Source organism: Vombatus ursinus, unplaced genomic scaffold (genome assembly GCF_900497805.2).
Source record: "Vombatus ursinus unplaced genomic scaffold, bare-nosed wombat genome assembly UNPS02014781.1, whole genome shotgun sequence".
Classification (NCBI taxonomy): domain Eukaryota; kingdom Metazoa; phylum Chordata; class Mammalia; order Diprotodontia; family Vombatidae; genus Vombatus; species Vombatus ursinus.
Genome location: NW_020954559.1, coordinates 32,427,470 through 32,454,679, shown reverse-complemented (window position 1 = coordinate 32,454,679; position 27,210 = coordinate 32,427,470). Strand labels below are relative to the sequence as shown.

Here is a 27,210-nt window from a genome sequence, read left to right as displayed (position 1 = left end):
GACCCGAACAAATGGTGCATACATAGCAAGGGGGAGCTCAAGCCAATGGCAGAATTCATAGGTTACAATAATTTCTTAAGGTAACAGGTTAAAAACAGTAACATTATTTGGCATTGAATGTAGATTATTGCATACGTTGCTTCTATTTTTCCTCTCATAAATAAAAGCAGATATGCAATACCTTCATGTGTTTAGGGACTAAAATAGCTTTACACATATACAACTCTTTTTTTCACAAATTAAAAAAAGTTGTTTAAAGCTGAAATGATAAGGATACCTAACAAACAAGATCTTCTCACAACTTCCCTATTTCTGTGAATGACACCATCATTTTCCCAGTCTTCCAGAATTGAGACTTTCTAGTCATCCTTAATTAATTTTTCTCCTTTGAACCTCAATCATAACCAATCATTTTCTTGTACTTTTTCCCTTTGAAATATTTCTAGATTATACACATTCATCTCCATTCCCAATATTATCACTACAGGTTATACCTTTATCACTTTGGATTATTGAAATATTGTCTAAATTAATTTTCTTTTCTTAAGTTTTTTTTGCTGTTTTTTTTGCTCATTAATCCATCCTGTAGATCTCCACCAAATTATTCTTTTTCAAATAACAATTCCAACATTCACTTACCTATTTCAAAATATTTCCAACTCCTTTCTACATTAAATTGAAACTTTTTATATCTTTAAAGCCCTTAACATTCTCGTTCCATCTTCCTTACTAAACTTTATCTCCTACTACTCGTTCTGATAAACATACTCTGCAACATAAACTGCATTCACAGGATACAAGATTTAGAATTGAGAAGGACCACGGAATTCATATATCCCAAATCCCTCATTTTACAGTTGAGCAAACTGAGGCCCAAGGAAATTAAGTGACTTGGCAAGATCACATAGATACCTAGTGTCACAGGTAGGATTGAAATCTACATCCTCTGAGTACAGATCCAATGCATTTTTCACTGTACTACTCTAACCAGGTCATTTTTTTCATTTTTTTTCACCAGAGCTTGTCATGCTCAATCCTATCTCTGTACCTGGAATACATCACTTGACTAAGCATAACTTTAGGGTTCAGTTATGCCCTCCTATATGAAAGCTTCCCCAAGTACTCTAGGCCACACTGATTTCAGCCTCCTCCAACAACTATAGCTCTTATTGTTTGTATGAATCACATCAAAATTGAAATACAACCCCCATTTCTTCTCTTAATGTTTTCATCTGTGGTTATCTTTTTTTTTCTCCTAGTTAATTGCAAAGTCCTAAACAAAAGTCTTTTGAAAAATTTTTTGAATGTTATACAGCATTTAGTTTTTTTTAATTGAGATGTCAGAACCAAATTCTTAATAGGATATATTTATTTAATCCTACTTTGAAGAAATCCAAGTTTTAGTGTTATTTTCTGCTTAAAAGAACACTTAACCTTTAGTCTGTAGAACTCAGACATGGATAGTCCTATTTTTTTTCCTGTGCCCTCTTTATTATTCAGGACTATCCTTTCTATTTCTGACAACATTATTGACCAATTGTTTTCCTCAGAGGCCTGGTGGTTTGTCTTGCATTTGAAATGCAATATTCATCAAATGTTCAACCAGGCCTCCCTGGTTGTCTCATATTACAGATCAGGACACCCAGGTAATGAACTAGGGTTGATTGATTATTCCATGTTCATTCAGTCAACCAGTTGTAACAGGGCAATTAGAACTTGTGACCACTGATTTTCCATGTAACCAACCTTTTCACTGGGCTCCTGCCACATTTATCTCTGACCCTACAACAATAATTTAGCCCAGAAATATAAGAGGAGTATGCAAAATTTTAAGATTAAAATAAAGGAATGATGATACAATTATACAACAATGAAATATGAAAGCAAAGTATAAAACAAAACAAAAATCTTCTCTAGGGTCATAAGTTCTAAGAGCCCTCAACCCCATGGCCTAAACAGTCATCCATTAAAAGAGCACCAATGAGAAGGCCAGAACGTAAATTGAATTACACAAAATTTGCAAGGAGTAACTCCAGATGATGCAGATAAGTGGGAGGGGAGCTGACATAAACAAAGCACAGATTGTGAATTAGGTGGAAGAAAGAAACAGATGGATGGTATCAGCAGAGACCATTACAACAATAATGACAAATGGTATAAACAAAATTAAAAATTAAAGATATATGAGGCTGAATTTATTCTGGCAAATGTTTATTTTACAAATTGATTGTGACAGCTAGAGTTGTGACTGATTTTTTCCTAATCATTAATTTTCAGCACCTCCTTCTCATTTTTACCTTCATTAATCCTTCCTACCCCCCCCAAAAAAAACTAAACTAAAAATGTAATACCACTTAATTTTTATTATTGGGTAATATATATTGAGTAAATATATAATATTGACTTTATTACAGTAAAATACTATGCTGTCCTATCAAATATAACCTTCTAAATAACTAGGAAACAAAGATGTCTGTATGATTAAACCCAAAGTGAGATTAAATAGCCATGTTAATGAATTACTATAATCCACTGAAAAGTGAAGACTCTTTTTTTAAAGAGTAATTAACAGTAGCTTCTAAAAAGACAGAAGGGAAGGTTGAGGAGAAAGCTATGGAACTAGCACTGTAAAATTAAAAGTGCCAAAATACTTTCTGCAAGTTTACCATTATAAAATGCATGAAAAAAATGTGCAAACTGCCAAATTTCAAGATTCTAAACAGCAAAATTTGCATAATTTCAAGCTTCATTCCCATTCTGATTAATGTAATATATCTGCAACAAGGTAGTATATAAGGAGGTTTTCAGAGAGAGCAATTTTTTTTTAATCACATAGCAAGAAAAAAATTAACGAATTACCGAAAGAGGAAAAAAGTGAATTGAGTGCAAGGTTTGGCCAAAGAATCTTAACTACTTGCTTACTTCTTGTTCTTTTAATAGTTGACTGAATGACCTTCAAAAGAGACATTTAGTCAATCTGATTTCTCATTTTTTAATGAAAGTAATAATACTTACCTTCCTCTTATACTTAAATTGGGCTATATTTTTAAAGCATTCTAAGTACAGATTTTTATTATCCTAAGCAAAGCTCAGAATAAAGCTTTTTAAAAAAAATGTGTAGGAGGGGAAAAATACAAGCAAGTAATGAGGTGGATGTGTTGTTTTGTTTCTAAGTGCTAGGCTTCATGGACCCTATATGCTCATGAGAGATACACAATTATTAAAAATCTTTATCTCTCTTCCAAATGATGGAGGTGAGGTGGCTGGGGAGGAAGGAAGAGATGTAAACAGTAACACACAAAAAGTACCATGATTCCTAGACTTAATGTCATTAAGTCCATCTATACTTCCTCTCCCATTTTACAGTTTAGAAAACTAAAGAAGGTCAAGTCAATCCACAAATTTGACAAGATCCAAAGAATTTCAGTAACTTGCCCAATGGCAGGTCTTTGAAAACAGGGACTTTTTTGGTTTTTGATTTTCCATTCTTACTTCCTAGCATAGTGCTTGGCACATAGTAAGTCCTAAAGAAATTCTTCTTGATTGATTGGTTGCTCAAGGTCATACATACTAAATGTCTGTACCATGAAAACTAGTTCTGTCGAATCCAAATCTGGTGCCATATAAAGCATCTGGACTTCATACTACTCCAACTTTCAAAATTTAGCTATTTTTGAAATATTATGTACATATTTCAGTGTATGAAAATCTGATTTTTTTGTAAGCTGCTAAATTTAGAGGGTCAGGAATTGTCCTGTCAATGATTCTACTTTGCATCTATTGTTCTGCCTGGTTTTGTTTTCATAGAACAAGATGCCCCTCCCAGGATAAGTTTATCACTTCTTCACTCACTACCATTCTGTTAACTCAAGGTTTGATTGACACCACCTTTATCAGCTACCTCTCCAATTTAATTGTATAGCTGGAGGGCATTCCTCCCAATACTTTCTTTTATAGAGGCAGAAACTAGACTCACTCTACTTTGCATCTGCTGCTTTGCCTGGTTTCACCTCCATGGTACAAAATGTCAAATATCCTTTGGCATCCCCTCACTTGCTTTTCTACCTCCTTTTGCTTGTTATCCCCCTTTAGGATATAAGCTCCAGGAGGGCAGAAACTGTCTTTATTTTTTTATTAATCATATCCCTAGTGCTTAGCACAGTGCTTGGCACATAGTAGGCACTTAATAAATGTTTATTGGATTGGACTGAGTCATAACGTGCCTGGTCAAGTCTTTTGAACTGAATCCCAGGATATCAGAAAATAGAGATTTATTGACTGCTAGCAGTACAATTTACCCTAACATAAGGCAATTCATATTAAGCCTATGCACTTCCTAAGGGGATCTCCATTGGGCAGCCATTCTCTTATTAGCTCCAAATCCAATTGTCCTTGCTCACTTTGCCCTCCTTTGCCCTTTTCCCTCCTAGTGGAAAAGCATTATATCTACAAATCCAGTCCCAACAATCACGGCCTGTAAATGCTTGTTAAAATGTCTTTCCATTGTTGATCTTCTGGGTTGCTACTGCTTTGCCCACCTTGGGTGTCTTTCCACATGAACAAACTCATAATGAATAACAGTGAGAGCAAAAAAGGCACAGATTAAGAAGGGTTCTCTTATTTGCCTAATCAAGTAAGATGGCCCCAAAAAAGTATCCATAGTGAAAATACTCTTACAGAGATAAAAAGTACCAATATATTATATAAGGGGAAAAGTAAACTTACCATTTTCATCAAGATAGGTCAAAAGGATACAACTTGACTCAGTTCCTTCCACAGCATAATCTAGTGGTATGTTCTCATTGACATCCTGCAACAGCACATTGGCTCCAGCCTGGATATGGTAGGGGGAAAGAGAAATAGTTTAAAGTGACATTGAATTATTCTAAAAGAAATCAGTTTCATTTGAGATAGATAAATGTACTTGAGAAGTGAATCATCGAAAGCACTTTTTTTTGTTCTACACCAACTTTAAAAACTAAGTGGCTACTTACTTTGGAGAATCATAGATCTAGATCTGGAAGGAAACTCAGGGACCAGCTAGCCCAACCACATAATTTTTCAGGTGAGGAAACTGAAGCCCCAGATGGTTAAATGACCAATGTCAAAGAAGCCAGGTTTCAATAAGGGTCATCTAACTAATCTTTCCACTATCATCCAGAATAAAATAAAGGAAATAGAACTATATGACCTTGGGAAGATCATTGAACCTGTATGAGACTCAATTTCCTTATTGGTAAAATGAAGGATTTGGATTAGGTAAATTCTAAAGTCCCTTCCATTTCTAGAACAATGAATCTGTGAACTATTAGGACAATTACAAAGTAGTTGCGTTTCTCACCTATAAAATGGTGATATAAATTACCTCCCTCAATTTGTTGTTTTGAGGAAAAGTGGTTCTTAATCTTTAAAGTACTATATAAACATGAGGTATTATGGTTATTATTGTATCAGTTGATTATATAATTACTCATATCTTCTACAAATCCCTAATTCAATATCATCCTAGAAGTGACACTGGGTTCCTAAAGGTCTTTTAAGAAAATACAAGGATCTGTGGCAGGTCCTACAAGCTGAAATGATGTTTATATACCATTGAAGTGACCAATTATCCTTCTGAAGTCAACCTAAGTCAATTTATCTACAGAAGGCTGGCAATTTTTTGGGAGAAATCATAGATTTAGGGCTAGAAAGGACATTAAATATCAAATCCAATTAAATATTGAGTCCTTCATTTTACCAGATGAAGAAACTGAGGCTTAGAGAAGGGACTTGTCCAGGGGCATGAGCTAGTAAGGGTATGAACAAGGATTTAAACTCAGGTCTTCCTGACTCCAAGTCCAGCAATATAAGCACTATGACAACTAGTGCCTTATTATTTTGTTTACAGCAACTCATAAAATTGTCAAGTCACAGAGAGGTTATAATTTTCAAATACAAAGGGAAATCTTACACCAATGAAACAGCAGAAACAGAATAAGTAATTATAACATAATAATAACAATAACAATTATTATTATCATTATTGTTATACTTTGTTTACTGATGAATTTTACATTTCTTTGCAGGTAGCTCCTATACTCCAAAGTTTTCTCAATAATTTATCTGACCTGGTTTTTAAGCAGTACCATATTTACTTTGATTCCCTCCCCCAACAAAAAGAAAAGAAAGAAAGAAAGAAAAAGGGACTATATTCAGGCTTCTGCAGATGCCCGAATAATTTTTGCATTTTTTCACGTGTTCTATACCCCAAACCCTTCCTCCAATCTCCTCCTAATCCTTATAAACTTGTATATACACTAATTGGCAAAGTGTTATTTAGAATGTCCCAAATCCATTTTTTATTGTTGAATAAGACAATACTAATCAGCTTTCCCAGTCAGCTGAATACCTTTTCCTCTCTGTATAAAAACCTTTTTCTCCTCCATTAAAACAGTTACTTTAATGTTCAAATGTATGTCTCTATGTGGGGAAAAATATCTTTCACATATTCATTAATACTATTGTAGTCTTAGCATTTAGACTACTTCCTGACTTGACATTTTCTACTTTTCTATGTCATCAGGCTTCAAAAACTTCCATATCTGCTACCATAAACAAAATGCTTCCTTATTCAAAACTTTTAATACATTCACAAGAAATTTTTTTTAAAATAAGTTTTTACAGTTTTAGGCTCGAGATGAGCTATAATTTGGTGTCATCAAAACATAGACTCCTTATATTTTCTAACTATGGAAGGGCAGATCATCCATAGTCTTATAAGTTTGCACTTAGAAGAAATCTTCTTCCTAACTTCCTCCTTTTAAAGATTAGGAAACTGAGATACCACTGATTCCAAACCTAGACTTATTTTTCATTGTAATATTATGCTTTATAACATTCATGTATTAACAACTCTAACATGCTTAAAATGTCCCTGAAAACTTCCATTACTCTTTTTTTTTGTTTTAAAAATTTCATGTTTTTAACAACTAGAAAAAAATGAAAATGTCATACTCCTCTGTCCCCTAGTAATATTTGATAACTGTTTTTCCTCTTTCATTGCAGACTAGAGAAATATAATTTTCTACCATTTGACAATGATTCAATTGCTCAAAGAACTGATAAAGCAGAGAAGAGACCATGTGGCTTCATTAACTATTTCAATATAAATGGAGTGGAACCAGTATAAATACTCCACCCTGTATAAACAGATGAAGGGTAGTCAATTTTTTTCCCAATTCATGAGTATTTCAAGTGGATCAACATTTGTGCCAAAAAAGCTGGAGAAAAAAGACCAGTACATTTAATCAAAAGTCATGTTCTGTGAGACAAGACTAAAGAGAAATAGACAATATAACATCTTTTTTTTTTAAATTCAAAGCAACTTTAATAAAGCATATCTCTTATTCCCTAAGGGGTAGTAAGATTTTCTTAAGTAAAAAAACAAAACAAAACAAAACAAACAAAAAACCCCCTTCCATATGGAATGCAGATGCAGTATATATCATAGTAATTTCATTCCATTTATCAACTAAATCATAAGTAGAACTTGATCATATGAAATTGTAGACACAAAATTGAGAAGATAGTTATAATATCTTGAGTCTTCTATGACTAACTTTTCTGAATAGTCTTTCCATAGATGCCTAGGAGAAATCTATAAATATTACTACTTTTTCTATATTGATGTTTCAGTTTCCTCCCTCTTAAAAAAAGTGCAATAGATGACATTACTGGCAGGCTGACTTATTTTTTAATAGTATAAATTTCAAGAGCCAGTTGGTTTAGTTAACTTACAAGACATCTACACTATGCCAATTGTTTAATGAACAATTTACTTGAAATCTTATGAAGTCATTACAATAAACTATCAATTCTTGATAGATACATTTTTAAAAATGCCTCACCGTAGTTCTCCAGTCACCTAATAAAATAAGACTCTATATTTCCTACAATATTTTAGGACAAAGAAGAAAACTGTTACTTATATTAGCTGAAGCAGAATGATTGATTTTGGGGTTCATTTGTGACAACTTGAAGATCTGTTTAAACATAGCATTATCAGTTGTTGAGAGATCAATGGTTTGAGTTATTGAGTGTCAACATATACGCTATGTTTTACCAATGAAAACTCAAGGATGTTAATGCTTATAGACATAACTATATGCATATGCATTATTATCATGAGTGAAACCAAAGAAACACTCTACTATGCCCTCTGGATTGTTCTCCCTTCTGCCCTTAGAACATTTAAAGCTTCTGCAATCCTGTGGTTCAGAGAGGTACCATTTCATAGAATTGCTCAGTCTCTCATCCACAGTGCTAGGAGATGAAGTAGCCATTTTCTGCCACATGACTAACCCTTCCACTTGTATCCTTTCTTTTCTTATCATCTCTATGATCTTGTTACATGGACTATTTCTTCTTTTTCTCTCAACATAATATTTAAAATCCTTCAAAGGATCACTATGATGAAATCATTTTTTAAACTTTAAAATTATATGTAAACTTGTCTTATTACTATTATCTCAGTTTCTTTCAAGCAGTGAAGGAAAATGACAAAGTATAAATATAACAGAGAAAAGACATACATTATCATGGATTAATTTTCAGTCAGCAACAAGAAACTTTAGGGGTGAGAGAAATTATTATTAATAACCAATGATTTAGGGATATCCAGAGTTTTCCAGAGTATTTTTTCTAAAGTCTTAGTTTTAAAAAGTTCAGTCTTTTAAAGGACATTACTGATATAGAGACTGAGCTAACTTTCTTGTTCAGAACCCACACAAGTGGGTTTTTCTCAGGCTTGGGTAGGGCATACATTCTTTGAATAGATTACCCAAGGCTGGGGGTGGTCTGGATATAGAGATAAGTCTCTCTGCCCAAGGGTCACATGATGTTACTCTCAGCTCCTCATTGAATACCTACTCTTTGAAGGGTATATAAACTATAAGCTGCCACCATAATTGTCTTTGGCATAAGAGAGAGATTCGGTTAAGTAACCATCCTTTTACCCAGAACATGATGACCTTGTTAATAAAATGATTCAATTACCCAGAAACTATGCATCTTGTGCCTTTATAATCATCATGGAGGAAAGGCATAAAGTCAAATAAAGATTCATTTTGGCAGGTGCAGTGTTTTGCAAAGTATCTGTGCATGAAACATTGTTGGAAGGGCCCTGATAGCTAGGAGGAAACCAAAGAAATAGTTTTAAAAGTGGGAATTGCAGGTACTGTGGTAAGCTAATGTGGGAGTTGTTATGGAGAGGTGAAACTTCTAGTGTACAAAGGAATTTAAATTTTCCTCAGGAGACAGTGAAGAACCAATAATGATTGTTGAACAACAGAAAGGCATGACCAAATCTATAAGTAACAAATGTTAATCTGACAGCGAGATGATGGATGAATTGTCTGGGAGACCCAAAGCCCCTGGATTGTAGTGGCTTTTGCCTTCACAAGTAAAAAATGCTGAAAATGCCATAAGAATTAATATAATCCCATCACAAATCTCTAATTTTCTTCTCTAGGCTGCATTGCTAATTCATCCCCATAGAACATTCTCTACTATGCCACGGAGACTTATAAATACTGGAAATTCCCTTTCCAACTTCATTTGCTATCTCTGCTTCTCTCCTTGGAATTGGTATCCATCCTTGTGGTCTCTCTTGGTTGGCTCCTTCCAGCACCACACTTTTGCCAGCATCTTTATTTTAAGAAGGCTCAGGCAACTATGTCTTCATTCTTCTCTAGAATATACTGTTGACTTATCTCTACATGATTTTCTATGCCAATCCACTCCCTTCCTCCACCCCCCCACCCCATCTACCTATGTTGCTTGTTAGCTCCCTTTTATGTGTTCCCCCATTCAAATGTAAATTCCTTCATGGCAAGGGTTGTCTTTCTGTTATTTATTTATTCCCAGTACTTAGTAAATTGCCTAGAACATCATAAAGGTTTAACAAAAGCATGTTGATCTGTTTTTAACATTGTAGTATATCAGAAAATAGGTAACCTGTAAGATTTTTTAGTCACTATTTTAAAAGTGAAACTGATCAGTCACAAACAGCAGGATCAGTTTGATTAAACCTGAATCCAACCTACAATAACAGTGATAAATTCTCTAACTATTTCAAACCATGTCCTAAAATAAGCTTGTGTTTTTCATATGTGCACATGGAATATTGTGTTTTTTTAAAAAAACATATCTTTAAAAAAACCTTTTGACTTTATAGGCATTAGTTGCTCTGATGCAGTAGCTTATTTGTATAATGTTTCAGGTCTGCTAAGAAAATCAACTAGAAAATTCTCTTGAATCTTCCTGAAAATATTAATTATTGTTTTTGTGGTTATAAGACATACCTTCACTTCTTGTATATGAGGCAAGTCATAAAAACTACCTTTATGAAGATGTTTGTGCTGTTTGGGATTTTTTTTTCAAGTTAGATTTAAATCTAAGACACTAAAAACATCTAGTAGTGGAAATTATTTTATGATACAAGTTAAATGGTTTTATCAAACTTTATTACTGCATTGCATCCATCATAAATAAGATATACAAATGTTAAATAAATGATGCATGCAAAAAAAAGACTACAACTTTGTAGGAAAAGAATTAATTAATTTTGTGGAAATTGAGGTAAAAGCAACATGCCCTGTTTTTCCCAATTTTTAAATTTCTTATTTGAAGTTTTGAGTTCCAATTTCTATCCCCACCTCCTTCTTTCCCCTCACCACTCCTTCAAACAGTAACAATCAGATATAGGTTGATATAGATTATACATGTGTAATTATGTAAAACATTTCCATATTAGTCATTTTGTACAAGAAAACTCAAATAAAAGAAAAAAATGAAAGAAAGTGGAAAAATAACATGCTTCAGTCTGTATTGAATCAATATAATATCAGTTCTTTCTCTGAAGGTGGATAATATGCTTCACCCTTAGTTCTTTGGGATTGTCTTGAATCATTGCATTGCTGACAATATTTAAATCACTCATAGTTCTTCATCAAACAATATTACTGTGCTATTACTGTGTACAATGGTTCTCCTTGTTCTATTCACTTCACTATACTTCAGTTCATGTATGTCTTTCCAGGTTTTTCTGAAATCACACTGCTTGTCATTTCTTATAGAACAAAAATATTCCATTACAATCATTCCATTACAAACATCTTGTTTAGCCATTCTCCAATTGATGGGCATCCCTTTAATTTTCAATTCTTAACTACCACAAAAATTGCTGCTGTAAATATTTTTGTACAAATGGGTCCTCTTCATTTTTCAATGTCTTTGGGGTATAGACCTAGTAGTGGTATTGCTGGCTCAGAGCTATGGCTTTATAACACTTGGGACATAGTTCCAAATTGCCCTCCAAAATGGTTGGATCAGTTCACAACTTTACCAACAGTACCTTAATGTCCCAGTTTTCTCCCAACCCCTCTAACATACATTTTCTAACATTTTTCTTTTTTGTCATATTAGCCAATCTGATAGGTGTGAGGTGGTACCTCAGAGTTATTTTAATGTGCATTTCTCTAATCAATAGTGATTTAGAACATTTTTAATATTACTATAGATAGCTTTGATTTCTTTGTCTGAAAACTGTTCATATCACTTGATTGTTTATCAATTGGGGAATGACATATTTTTTTAAAAAATTTGACTCAGTTCCCTATATATTTGAGAAATGAAGCCTTTATCAGAGATACTTGTTGCAAAATTTCCCACAGTTTTCTGCTTTCTTTATAATTTTGGTTGCATTGGTTTTGTTCGTGCAAAAATCTTTAAATTTATATAATCAAAATTATCTATTTTACATTTTGTGATACTCTCTATATCTTCTATGATCCTAAATTCTTCCCTTATTCATAAATCTGATTTACAAATTTTTCCATGCTCTTTTAATTTGCTTATGGTATCACTCTCCGTGTGTAAATCATGTATCTATTTTTACCTTATCTTAGTACAGGGTGTGAGACGCTGGTCTATACCTACTTTCTGCAATATTGTTTTCTAGTTTGCCCAGCATTTTTTTTGGTCAAATAATGAGTTTTTGCTCCAAAAGCTTGGATCTTTGGGTTTATCATATACTAGATTACTATGCTCACTTACTATAATATAATTTGTACTTAATCTATTCCACTGATCCACTGCTCTATTTCTTAGCCAGTTCCAGATTGTTTTAATAATTACTGCTTTATAATACAATTTGTGATCTAGTATGCCTGGATTACTTTTGTTTGTTTGTTTTCCCTTGATGTCCTTGAGTTTTGTTCTTCCAGACAAATTTTATTATTTTTTTCTAGCTCTAAAAAATAATTTTTCATAGCTTGATTGGTATGGCACTGAATAAATTGATTTAGGTAGAATTGTCATTTTTATTATATTGGCTTGTACTACCCATAAGCAATTAATGTTTTTCTAATTGTTTAGATATGACTTTATTTGTGTGAAAAGTGTTTTATAGTTGTGTTCATGTAGTTCCTGGGTTTGTCTTGGCAGGTAGATTCCCACATATTTTATATTGTCTACAGTTATTTTAAATGGAATTTCTCTATCTCTTGCTACTGGACTTTGTTGGTAATATACAGAAATGCTGATGATTTATAAGGGTTTATTTTGTATCTTGCAACTTTGCTAAAGTTATTAATAATTTCAAGTAGTTTTTTAGTTGATTCTCTAGGATTTTCTAAGTAAAACATGATAGCTGCAAAGAGTGATAGTTTTGCTTCCTCATTGTTATTTTAATTCCTTTAATTTCTTTGTCTTCTCTTACTACTATTGCTAAAATTTCCAGTACAATATTGAATAATAGAGGTGATAATAAGTATCCTTGTTTTACCCCTGATTGTATTGGGAAGGCTTATAGCTTTTCCCCATTACATATAACACTTGCTGATGGTTTTAGGTAAATATTACTTATCATTTCAAGGTAAGCTCCATCTATTTCTATGCTTTCTTGTGTTTTTAATAGGAATGGGTCCTGTATTTTGTCAAAGAGTTTTCTGCATCTATTGAGATAATCATATGATTTCTGTTGGTTTTGTTATTGATATGGTCAGTTTTCTTGATAGTTTTCCTAATACCACACCAATCCTGCATTTGTGAATCCCATCTGGTCATAGTGTATGATCCTTATGATATATTGCTGTAATCTCTTTGGCAGGATTTTATTTAAATTATTTGCATCAACATTCATTAGGGAAATTGGTCTATAATTTTCTTTCTCTGTTTTGGCTCTCTTTGGCTTGGGTATGAGTATCATATTTGTGTTGTAAAAGGAATTTGGTAGGACTCTACCTATTTTTTCCAAATAGTTTATGTAGCATTGTGATTAATTGTTCTTTAAATGTTTGGTAGAATTTGCTTGTGAATCCATCTGGTCCTGAGGATTTTTTCTTAAGAAATTCGTTGATGGCTTGTTCAATTTATTTTTCTAAGATTGGATTATTTAAATATTTTATTTCTTTTGCTAATCTAGGTAATTTTTGTAGATATTCATCCATTTCATTCAGATTGTCAAATTTATTGGCATATAATTGGGCAAAATAGCTCCTAATTAATGCTTTAATTTCCTCTTCATTGGTGGTGAATTTGCCCCTTTAATTTTTGATGCTAGTAATTTGGTTTTCTTCTTTCCTTTTTTAAATCAAGTTAACCAATTGTTTATTTTATTGGGTTTTTTCATAAAACCAGCTTATAGTTTTACTTATTAGTTCAATAGTTTTCTTATTTACAGTTTTATTGATTTCTCCTTTGATTTTCAAGATTTCCAATTTGATGTTTAATTGGGGATTTTTAATTTCTTCTTTTTCTAGTTTTTTTTTTTAGGTTCATGACCAATTCATTGATCAGCTTTCTTTCTATTTTAGTAATGTAAGCAATTAGAGATATAAATTGTCCCCAAAATACCACTTTGTTGAATCCCATAAATTTTGGTATGTTATCTCATTGTTGCAATTTTCTTTAATGAAATTATTGATTGTTTCTATGACTTGTTCTTTGATCCACTTGTTTTTATAGGATTAGATTATTTAATTTCCAACTAATTTTTAATCTCCCTTTTCATTGTCCATTATTGAATGTATTTTTATTGCTTTATGATCTGGAAAAGGGTGCATTTACTATTTTTGCTTTTTTGCATTTGGTTGTGAGGTTTTTATGTTCTAAAACATGGTCAGTTTTTGTGTAGGTACCATGTACTGCTGAGAAAATATATATTCCTTTCTACTCCCATTCAATTTTCTCCAGATATTTATCATATCTAATTTTTCCAGAATTTTATTCACCTCCCTAAAGTCTTGTTTTTTTTTTTTTTGTTAGATTTATCTAGTTCTAAGAGGGGAAAGTTGAGATCCCCGACTACTGCAGTTTTATTATTTATTTCCTCTTGTGACTCATTCAACTTCTTCAAAAATTTACATGCTATACCATCTGATGCATATGTTTAGTATTAATATGACTTCATTGTCTATGGTGCACTTTCAGCAAGATACAGTTTCCTTCTTTATCTCTTTTAATTAGATCTTTTTTTTTTTTGCTTTTGCTTTATCTGAGGTCTGGATTGCTACCCTTGCTTTCTTTGCTTCAACTGAAGCATCATAGTTTCTACTCCAGTCCCTTATCTTTACCCTGTGTGTATCTCTCTGCTTCACATGTGTTTCTTGTAACTGTTTACAATACATATTGTAGGATTCTGGTTTTTAGTCCATTCTGCTATCTGCTTCCATTTTATGGATGAGTTTATCCCATTCACATTTATAGTTATGATAACTATTTCCCTTCATCTATTTTTGCTTATTTATTCCCCCTCTCTTACACCCCAGCCTTTCCTTCCTCACAAGTGTTTTATTTGTGATCAGTGCCTTCATCAATATACCCTCCATTTTATCAGTCCCTTCTCCTTCTATTTTCCCCATCCCTTTTTACTTCCTTCTAGGGTAAGATAAAATTTGCCCTGCTTTTGAAAATTTTGAAGAAATGTCGTTATGTTTGCTATCTTAGTTGTGCCTCTAGGTATGGCAGAAATAGCAGAAGCATTTTCCTAATTTAACATTTCCCACCTGATCACAACATTTCTAATGTTTTTCATTGCTAGTAGTTATGTGGGTAATCTTCCTGGGAAAATAAATTCCAGATTCGTAAAACCCTAGGATAAGATTAGCTATATATTGCCTTTTGTTAGTTTTTATGTATTATGGGCTAAAGAGTAAACCCTTCAGTTCAGAGCCAAGAAGATGAATCAATTGTATAATGATTACTTTTCATCAAGGAACTAAAATTAATCAATATTGTACATTCAAAATCAGTTGCAACTCCTCAACTTAGTCCCACAAGTGATGACTGAAAATCACTCATTAGCAGTATCCTATACTATCATTTAAATGGGGCAGGATTCCCTATTTCCAACATAGTTTAAATAACATTTCCAAGGTTTTGAAATGAACTCTCTATTGCTACCTCTGAAGGAGAATATTATTTACTTCTGAGTGAATTGAGCAAATATGTATAGATTTCATGAGAATTGCAAACATTTACAATCTAAATTGGTTATTATTGTAGCTAATCTTAATTTATAATTAGTTTGTATAGAAATAGATCTATCCTTCCATCCTCTTTCTGTGCTTCACCTTTCTGAAATTTATTGTCTATTCTCACCTCCATCTCCTCATTACTTACCACGATTTTCTAAGATCATCACCTCTCTTATGGTATCAATCCCCATCCTTCAAAATCTTGTTCCAATATTTGACCAGCACAACTTACACAGTCTCCTACCCTTGAGTCCTTTGGCCTCTTGTCCAATCACTGCTCATCTCTTTCCAAATTCCAACTCTTGAATACTCCCACTTCTTTTCTTCTTCTTACTTACTGCTGAATACTAATGGAGAAAGTCATACAATTGTGTTGATTGTTTATTATAAAAGTTTATATCCTTGTCTGCTGTATTCCACTTTTCCTACTATTCCTTGATTCAAATTTTCTCTAATCTCTTCAAGCCACCTATACTAACCTTATTCCTTCCTTCTCAGCAGAGGATTAATTCATGCTTCACTGAAAAAAAAATGCCTGCCATTTATATAGCACTTATATATTCCAATTACTGTGTTAAGTACTTTACAAATATTATGTCACTTGAAGTAATGTCACAACCTCCCTTTTCTACACAGTTTTACACTTCAAATTGCTTCTACAACATCATGCACCTTATCCTCACCTTTTCTTTTGCTCTAGGCTGAGAATAAGAAGCAGACCTCCTTGTTGAAGCCAATACCTCTATTTCTGCCCATGTTCTATCACTACTCTGCTCTTTCTCTTTCCCTCTGGAGCCTGCTTCTTGGATATAATCACCCCCATTCTCTCCTTAATGTTCAGTGTCTTGCCCTTTACTAGTTGCTTCTTTGAAAACATGCCCAGATCTCCCCTAATCTTAAACACAAAACCAAAATTCTTCTCTTAATCTTATGATGCCATAAGCCATACTTCTTTAACAGAAAAAAAGCTGACTATACAGTACTCTGGGTTCTACTTTCTTTCACCTCTCAGGCCTCAATGCTTTGAATTCTGGCTTCCTACTTCATCATTCAACTGAAATGGTTTTATACAAGATCAGTGAGGCTCTCTTAATTGCAAAACTTGATGATGATTTTTCCTCAGCTATCATTAATTTTGAGCTCTCTAAAGCATTTACCTCCATTGAGAACATTCTCATCCTAAATGAAAACCTCCCTAGGTATTCATGACACTGATCCTTTCTTTATTTTCTTCCTATTTATGTGGCCTCTCTTGTTTGTTTGTTTGTTTCTTTTGAAGGATAATCACTATTGTCCCACCTCCTGTGGGTTTGTTTACCCTGTAGTGCTATCTTGGAACCTATTCTCTCTCTTTATGACCTTATGGGTTCAATTATCTTTTCTAAGTAGCTGACTGCCAGAGCCATACACCCAGCCCTAGACCCTCCTGAACTCCAGTCCCACATCAGTAATTACCTATTGATCATTTTCAATTATACGTTCAGTAGGCATCTCAAAATCATTTTTCCCAATCAGCATTCATTATGTTTTCCCCAAAATCCTCTTCTTAACTTCCCTATTTCTTTTGACGGCACCACCATCCTTTTAGTCACCAAAATTCATCACCTCCAGATTACCTTCAACCCTTTCCTCTCCTTTACCCCTATATCCAAATCCATTGCCAAATCTTGTTGATTTTTCTTTCATAATATCTCTCCTTTCTATCCATTTTTCTCCATTCATGTGATTACCACTCAAGTCCAGGCCCTCATCAATCCTTCACCTATACTAATTAACAGAGCAAGCAAGCATACTTGCATTGTGCCACACAGTGTTCTATGCATCAGAGATACATTGACAAAAATGAAAAATGTTCTTCTCTAAGTTAAATTATAGTCTGGAGGGATATTGACAGCAAAGGAGGATGAGGGAAGCCCTCACAAAAGAGGTTGCATTTTTTTAAGGCAATTGGGGTTAAGTGACTTGCCTAGGGTCACACAGCTAGTAAGTGTCAAGTGTTTGGTCTAAACTCAGGTCCTCCTGACTTCAGGGCTGGTGCTCTATCCACTGCACCACTTAGCTGCCCCAAAGAGGTTGCATTTGCTCTGAAGTTTGAAAACACCTAGGTATTCCAAGAGGTGGAGGTGAAGAAAGGCTATACTCTAGGCAAGTGAAATAAATTGGGTGAAGTAGTAAAAATGGGAAATTGAATGTCATGTGTGAGGAATAGAAATAAGACCAGTTTGGCTGGACCAAAGAGTATCTAAGGGGAATAATGTATAAAATGGCTAGAAAACTAGGCTGGAGCCAGGTTATAAAAAACTTAAGATTTTAAGCAAAGGAATTTGTTTGACCCTATAGGTAATAGGGAACTTTTTATATTTTATTGAGTTGGGGAATGGCAAGTCAGACTTGTGCTTTATTTGAACATTTGAAGGGTACATTGGAAAGAGTAGAAACCTGAGGTGCAAATATCAATTAGGATAATATTGCTATAGTCTAGTTGAGAGATGATGATGACCTGAGCTGTGTGGGGTGAGAGATCAAGAAATAGTTCAAGATTGCAAACCTGTGTGACTGGAAGGATGTTGGTTCTATCAATAAAAATAGGGAAGTTTAAGGAGTTTGGGATAGAACAAAAATCAATACTCTTTCTTACAAATGTTGGGGTGGGGGTGTGTGTGTGTGTGTGTGTGTGTGTGTGTGTGTGTGTGTGTGTGATATGTCTATATGGCAACTATTTTAAAATGTCCAGTAGGCACTTGGTAATGAGGCACTGGATTCAGGGGGAAAAACAAACAAACTAGGCTTGATATATGTAACTCTGGGACACATTTGTATACAGATGTCTATAAGACATCTATGTGAAAATGTTCAATAGGCAATTGCAGATTGGGTACTGAATCCCAGAAAAGACATGATGTCTGGATATATAATTCTGAAACTCATCTTCATGGAAATGATTAATGAACCAATGGAAGCAGAAAAGATCCCTCAGAGTACAAAAAGAAGAGGAGGCTTGAGAGAGATTCTTAGGGGTACACCTATAGTTAGGAGAAGAAATATGAATCATGAGTCATCAAAGGAAACTGACAGGGACAGATACTGTAGACATGAAGAGAATGAAGAATGAACAAAGTCACAGAAATCTAAATCTATTTTGGAGCGAAACATGAGTAAATACAACAGAAAGGACAAGGGGGACAACTGAGAACAGACCATTAGGCTATTGAAAAGCCTCCTAATTGGTCTCACTAGTTCTAGCTACTTCCTTCCTCAATCCATCCTCCACAGAACTGCCAGGATGATAGATCTGACCATGTCATATTCCTAATTAAAAACTCCCAGAGGCCCCACCTTATCTGTAAAATAAAATACAAACTCTTTCACAATCTGGTTCTAACCAGCCTCTCTGGGTTTACTGCACTTTCTGTCCTTTATACCTTCTACAATCCAGACCAATATACCTAGTTGCTATACCAGGTGCAAGACCCTGTACCTCTTGTTCTAGGACTTCGCTCATTATGTCTTTTATACCTAGAATACCTACCTTTCTCATTTCTACCATGCAGAATACTTAGCTTCCTTCAAGGAAATACTCAATCACCACTTCCTACTGGATCAATCCCCTCCCTCTCATTTGCTAATGTTATCCCTACTAAACTAGAAATTATTTTGCATTTACTATGTCTTTTTGCATTTATTTGCCTGTATAAATGGCATTTCTTCTCATAGAATGTAAGTTCCTTGAGAGCAGGAAATGTATGATTTTTGTCTTTATGTCACCAATACCTGTTACAGTGCTTGGCAAGTAGTGGGAATTTAATGAAAGTTTACTGATGTTAACCTTTCATAGAAATGACCAAACACATTAACTAATGCAAATATATATATATATATATATATAATGTATATAATTTTACTTTGAAATATAATATTCTATTTTCTTTGCCTTGTATATATATATATACACATATATATATATATATGTATACATATATATAAGCATTGTATAGATTGACAAAATTTGGTCTTTTGAGGTATTCTTAAATTCTGGTCCTTCTAAATGTGATGTGAGATGATTTAATAGATTAATGCAATTTTAGACCAAATAGAATCTCATAGATCATGCAATCAAACCACTTCACTTCCTAGATAAGCTAAATGGAGTTTATATTTGTTAAATGACTTTACCCTAGTTCTGCTATTAGTGAGTGGCACAGGCTGATCTAGGACCTAGGTCTTCTGACCCACATTCCAGCTATCAATTTACTACACAGAATGTCTTTGATATTAAATATTACAATTCTTTTTGGTAAAGATACTCTGTGAAAAAAAATCTCTAGAAAATACAATTATGTGAAGTTATATCATCTCCAGTTCCTGTGTGTTCTCTCCTATATGTAGTCATTTATTAATTAATTTTCCAAGACAAATAATAAATGCCCTGGATAATTTAGAATAGCACAATATACCTGTAAAAACAATATATCTCTGATTTAGGATTGTGATAACATAGTCTTCCAACTTTTCTCAGGTAATTCCACACTGTTATACTAGGATACACTGAGATTGGGAGATACAATTAGTTCTTATCTGGCCAGATTGTAATAAAAACATTTTCTGTTGGTAAACTTATCTCTGCCCTGGGAATTTAAAGACTAATTTTTAAATATCACATTTAAATGATAAAATGCCTTTTCTTTCCTTAGATGTTCTTCAATTATTCCCCTTGATCCTATGTATTTGTGGTTCATCTTTCAAAGGGAATTCTGAACTTTTTGATTATATCTTCATCTTTGCATATGACAAGCATTCAAACACCGATACAAGATATCACAATTGGAGATGAGTAACCTCAAGAGATGAAGAAATGCTGGACTTTGTGAAATAAGAATGGTTTCTTCTATACATAAGTATATGAATGAACTAGGCTCTGAAATTCAAGTTTACTTATACTTTTAGTAAATTTAGTTTGAAACCAACTGATTTACCACAGAAAGATGGGCTGGAATTATTTGTGGTCCATTAGTAAAAGCACTGAATTCATAGTCTAAAGATCTAGGTTAAAATTCTATCTTTTCCACTTGTTATCTATGTGAACTTGGGCAAGTCATTTAATTTTTATACATGGTAGAATTTTTATTTGCAAAATGAAGAAGTTCAACAGTGTTATCTTTCTGATTCCCCAAACTACTACTATCCTCCAAAATTGACACATTTAGCTACTTTGTATTTATTATCTTTATTTTTATTCTGTATATATATTTTATTTGTAGTTATTTTTCCCATTAGAATGAAAGCTCCTTGCAAGCAAACAATTATATTCAAATTCCAATACCTAGAACAGTGGCTAGCACATGGTTAGAATTTAATCTGTGCTTTAATAAATTGATTAATGATCTTGTTATGACATAAAGGTAAACCTTCCTCCTCAAAAGCTGTCCTAGTGGAGCACCAGCTCTATGAGGTGATGAACCTGGAGGTGGAATGCACATCTGTTGTGAATATTCTCTCATAACCACTCTATATGTTATCTCTTGTAGTTCTTGCCATATTCTCCTATAAGAAGACTTATCCTACATAATAAAGTTCTCCCCTTTATTCCTTGCTCTTTTAGTAGCTCAACAGTAATGATCTACCATTTAGTCTACAATCTACATGACCTTATTTCTCATAGATTAAAAGCTGAAACTTAACTTAGAGGTTATGAAATCCAAGCCTTTAATATTAGAGATAAGAAAAAATAAGGCTCAGAAAATTTATATGACTTTCCCAGAGTCACATAGCTATTCAATGACTGAGGCAGAATTCCAACTAATTTCTTCCCAGCTCCATATCCAACACTCTATCCGCTATAACCACATAGTATAGACATCTAATCATATCATTAAGTTTTTATTTCCTTTCTATTATATTTATCTTTTTATGTAATTACCAAATATATCAGGTAACATATCCTACAAACTAGATTCAAATATCACTTGTATCCAATTTTAGAAAAAAAAACATTCACACTTAGCTATATAGCTGAATCATCATTTATATCATCTGGTAACCTCAATGTTATGTTAATGATGTTATAGTGTAGAGCAGGGGTGGAGAACCAACCTGAGAACAGAACAAATTTGTTGTGAAGTTTGGATGAAGTCAAAGGACCACACCTGGGGACCTAGAGGGCCACATGTGGCCTCGAAGCTCCAGTTTCCCCACCCCTGGACCATAGAGAGAGAGCACTGGACTAGGTACCTGAGGGGCACTAGGCTCAACTACTGGCTCTCTGGGACATTAATAAAGTTATTTCTTTTATCCAAGGCCTTATTTCCTGCATTTGTACAAATGAGAAGTCTCTACTCAATGATATGTAAGGTCTATTCCATATATGATCACCTATAAATCCACTTATTACGTTGGTTGTTATTGTTGTTCAGTCATTCAGTAGTATCTGACTCTTTGTGATTCTATGAACCATATTGTCCTTGGGGTTTTCTTGGCAAGGATAGTGGACTGGTTTGTCATTTCCTTCTCCAGTATTACCCTGGTTACTTCATGGCAACTTAACATAATAACACACCCAAGGGCTAACTGAGGTAAGGCTTTTTGATTCTTTATTAAACGGTCCAAAACCTTTTTGGTTTTAAAAGGTCAGTTCAACTAAAAAGGCATTTATTGAGCATCTAATCTGTCACTCACATGCTCCAATGAATATCTAATGGTTTAATTGGGAGTATTCTCTTAAATTATGTTTGCCATACATCAATGCCCATGCATATTGTATAATTCTTATCTATATCCTCCCATAAGGTCATCAGAGAGGGACCCCTAATCAACTAGGGCTCTTCCTCACTTTCTCTTTACACCATGAAAATGTTGAGGAAGTGCACATGAGCCATGATTATTGGTTCTTCTTTGATTTTACCACTAGAAAAACCCATCTTTTTTAATCATATATTTCTTGATAACGTCCTTTATACAAGTGGTTTCAAGTACAAATAGAAATGGGCCACTAAACTGTACAAAAGGTTTCTGTTGCCTTTTTAGTCATTTTTCAGTCATATCTGACTCTTTGTGACACAAATTGGGGTTTTCTTGGCAAAGAGACTGAAGTGGTTTGCCATTTCCTTCTCCAACTCATTTTACAAATGAGGAAACTGAGGCACACAAGATTAAATGACTTGCCCAGGGTCACATAGCTAGTAAGTGTCTTTCCCAACATATTGCTTCAGACAACTGAGACCTGGGAAAGATCTTAACTTAAAAAAGCCAAGTCTCTCATGGCACCTGGGGTCATCTCTAGTCATCCTGATCTATGTCTTGCCACTGGACTCGGGTGACCTTGGAGGAGAGTGTGAGGCTGATGACTCTGCACAGCTCTGTCTCACTTAAATCCAATTCACCTGCAGGTCAATACATCACCCTCCTGATGTCATTGGTCCTCTTGCATAACAAAACCAAGGGTTCCAAACTAAAATGGACTCATTGATTGCTCCTGCACTGTAGCTGCCCAGGAACTGGCATGGTGTCAAACTCAGAGATTTGGCTGTTATATTTTATGTTTTTTTTTTTAAATTGCAAGTGTAAATGGCCTATAGAATTTCATCAGAAATTTTTTTTCATATCTTTAGACTAGAAATAAAGAAACCACAATTACTTCCTTGCTGCAAATCTACATTTGATGGAAATATTGAGTGTATGAATATAAATTTTGCAAATAGAATGGCATCATTCCAAAGGACAAAATTGCATCATGGACCCTGAAGTTAAAATGACTTTATTTCCAGGACTCCCAAGAGCCAGTGTTCTGATGGGAAGTCCTAGGGGCCCTGACGCTTTTCTATTTCCAAAATAGACTGGGCTTTCCCCTATGGCTGTAAAGGCATAATGGAAGGAATATCAGGGCAGGGGACAAACATAACCCCAAATGTTTTCTGATTATATGTATATATACATATATATATATATGTGTGTGTGTGTGTGATAATAATTCACAAAAGAATGCTCCACATGTAGAAATGGGTCTACTGAAAAATTAAGCAGAGTCTTGCTTGCAAGGGACATCTGAAAAAAAAACTATCCCTTTAGTACTTGGTATCAAAAATAATTAAATTATCATACTAGTCACTTCAAGTACTCTACAGAAACTATTACAGACTTGCTATTATGTATACTGTTTTTTGTGAAACAAGCTGTTTATAATTTACTGTTCATCAAAATTTAGAAAGTGGGAACAGAGGAAATTGGCATGTAGTATTCAAACAAAGTACACAATTATAAAACTAAAAATCAAATATTACACATGGCCAAAATGTTTTTTAAAAGGAATGCAGATATTAAAAGTACTGTTATGATACTAAATTAGTGAATTTAGTAAAATGTATTATAAAGAATTGAATAAATTCAGATATTATTTATTGCATAGGCTTACCAAAAGCACATAAATATATGAAGACGTTGTTAGAATTATAATATTCCAGGATGCTATTAGAGGCTTAAACTATTGCAAAGCATTTGAAAAATCAAAGTAATATAGCATAGAATGGTGGACTCCAAGTCAGGATGATCTGCATCAGAATTCTGCCTCAGACACATACTGCATAAGCTATCCTGCATAGCTCATGTAACCTCTCTGAGGCTTACTTTCTTCATATATAAAATGGGCAATGCTAATGATGTTTACTTTACAACATGGCTTAAATTCACATAAGATGATGTATAAAGATAAAAGTACTTTGTAAACCTTAAAGTATAATATAAATATGAAATGTTATCAGGTATAGACTATTAGAGCTAGAAGTCATAAAAGATATCAGTTACTGCTATAATCGGCCATAATGCTCATCTAATGATGTTTCTCTGGTACCCACTGTCTTAAGGCCAGGTACGTTACATTTTACTCTTCCCCTAGGGTTCTTCAAAACCTGGAGGGTTTTGGTGGGGTGGAGGTCTCTCATCTTTGTCATTGGTTCAAGACTCCCCTGATTGTCCTAATTTTAGGGGTTCAAACACCACAGTTCCTCTTAACCATATAAAAACAAGATTAGAATTTTACAAAGGAATATTTAGTTCAAAGGTATAGACAAAACACACCTATAAGTGTTTTCCCCAACACTTCAAGGGCATAATCCCTCCTGTACCCCTTTGGTCTCTGGAAGGGAGATTAGGTTCACAGTTAGCTAAATTCCTACAAAGCATTAGTTACACCAAATTCTGAGTCTAAGCACCCTCTGTCCTTGCCTCCAGGGATCCTGGCTTTTCAGGGCTTTCTTGCTGGGCTGGCAGCAAAATCCAGCTTAGAACAATGGACTCCAAAGTCTCTATGAGTGCTCTTAATGGGGACTCCAATCCCTACACTTAGAATGGGAGAGAATAAAAGAAACAGGCTCAACACCTCTGGTCCATTTCGTGGAGCCACAGGGTCCAATGTGAGAGGAAGCGAGAGACCCTTCCCTACCCATATTGCTGCAAGGTCATCCTGCAATGGGTGAACAAGACTTTCATCCCTGGATTCCATGTGAGATATCAATTGTGCCTCAGGTAAATTCAAAGATACAGGGCTTTCTGACAATACAATCAAAAAACCAGTTCCCAAACATTTGGTGGGCCAGTGCAGAAAGTCTTCTCCCAGAATCAGGGTCCTGGTATCTCCCACATGGGTACCTCTACCTTAGGTGATCTTGGCATTTGTCAAAATCCCTTTACCTTCTTTTTGCAAATGAAGAAAATAAAGCCCAGAGAAGTGAAGCAACATGTGTAGGATTAAATTGCTACATTGGTGAACGTGGGCATTCGTTCTCCATTCATTCACATAGGATGACCCTAGATTACTGCGGGAAACTTGTATTTGGCAGGCAGTAAGTTGAACTTTGATGAGGGCTTCCCCTTAAGAACTTCTGTAGTGCTTCCAAGGTATTGTTTACCTTGGAAAATTTTGAAGGGAAAGCTTCCAGCACCAAATTTTAGAACCCACTACTTTCATTTAAATCACTTTCAAAGGCACATGGTGGCAGTCTCACATTACCATCCTCCTCTTTTTTCAGCCCAGTGAGGCCCTTTTAATAATCCTTCAAGGACATAATTTTAGTATGCTATACCACAAATTTATTTCTATGGTTTTTATTTGGTAAATGTTATAACTTGCTAGAATACTGTCGATCTGAAATTAGTAACAAGCACTTCCTAAAAAGTTTTTCAAATCCTTCATATCTCAATGGAATAAAAATCCTCTCAAACCTTTTCCTACCCATTCTCCTCTTCCCTACTTATTGAAAACTTCTCTCTTACAATTTCCCCCCTTCCAGTGGACTTTTATTAAAGCCTATAAGCATTCTGAGTCCTCACTTCTTTTAACCTTCACAACTTTCTCATCTTATTCCCCAATCATATTCTAGTCTGCCATTTCACTGAGACACTCCTGTAGAGATTTCTTTATATAATATTAATTAATTTCTATTCTTTTATTTCATTTTAAAACTTAATAATATTTTTCTAATTAAATGTAAAGATAGTTTCCAATATTCATTTTTGTAAGATTTTGAGTTTCAATTTTTTCCCTCCTTTTTTTCCCTCCCCCACCCCCAAGACAGGAAGTAATCTGATATAGATTATGCATGTACAATCATATTAAATATATTTCCACATTAGTCATATTGTGAAAGAAGAATCTGAACAAAAAGGAAACTGAGAAAGAAAAAAACAAGAACAAAAGTGAAAATGGTATACTTCGATCTGCATTCAGATTTCATAGTTCTTTCTCAGAATGTGGTTAGCATTTTCCATTACGAGTCTTTTGAGATTATCATGAATCATTCTATTACTGAGAAGAGCTGAATTGCTGCTGAAATGTACAATGTTCTTTTGATTCTGCTCTCCACATCAATTCATGTAAATCTTTCCAGGATTTTCTGATATCTGCCTGCTCATCACTTCTTATAGAACAATAGTATTCCATTACATTCATGTATCACAACTTGTTCAGACATTCCCCATTTGATAGGCATCCCCTTGATTTCCAATTCTTGGCCACCACAAAAAGTGCTGCTATATATATTTTTGTATACAGACCTAGTAGTGGGATACAGACCTAGCAGTGTCATTTCTAGATCAAAGGGTATGCACAGCTTTATAGCCCTGTGGACATAGTTCTGAATTGTTCTCCAGAATAGTTGGACCAGTTCACAACTCACTAACAATGCATTAGTGTTCCTATTTTCCCCCATCTTCTCTAACATTTATCATTTTCTTTTTTTGTCATGTTAGCCAATCTAATAGGTGTGATGTAGTACCTCAGAGCTGTTTTTGCATTTCTCTAATCAGTAGTGATTTAGAGAATTTTTTCATAGGATTATAGATAGTTTCATCTGAAAACTGCCTGTTCATATTTTTTGATCATAAATAAATTGGGGAATGCCTTGTATTCCTATAAATTTGACTCATTTCTCTATATATTTGAGATATGAGGCCTTTATCAGACTCAGTTCTCTATATGTTTGAGAAATAAGGCCTTTATCAGAGACATGTGCTGTAAAAAATTTTCCCAGCTTTCTACTTTCCTTCTAATCTTGGTTGTATTGTTTTTGTTTGTGCAAAACCTTTTTTTTAATTTAATAGAACTAAATAATCCATTTTGCATTTTATAATATTTTCTGTCTCTTGTTTGGTCATAAATTATTCCCTTTTCCATAGATCTGATAGGGAAACTATTCCTTGCTCTCCG

At 34.1% G+C, this 27,210-nt stretch overlaps 1 protein-coding gene across 1 annotated transcript in view; it reads right to left on the bottom strand.

Moving 5' to 3' along the window:
* LOC114046106 (unconventional myosin-XVI-like) overlaps window positions 1–27,210 on the bottom strand; it is a 682,808-nt gene that overhangs the window by 498,611 nt on the left and 156,987 nt on the right. The window contains exon 5 of the mRNA XM_027866360.1: window positions 4,726–4,834. Within this exon, the coding sequence (XP_027722161.1) occupies window positions 4,726–4,834 (109 nt within the window). The remainder of the gene's footprint in view (window positions 1–4,725; window positions 4,835–27,210) is intronic.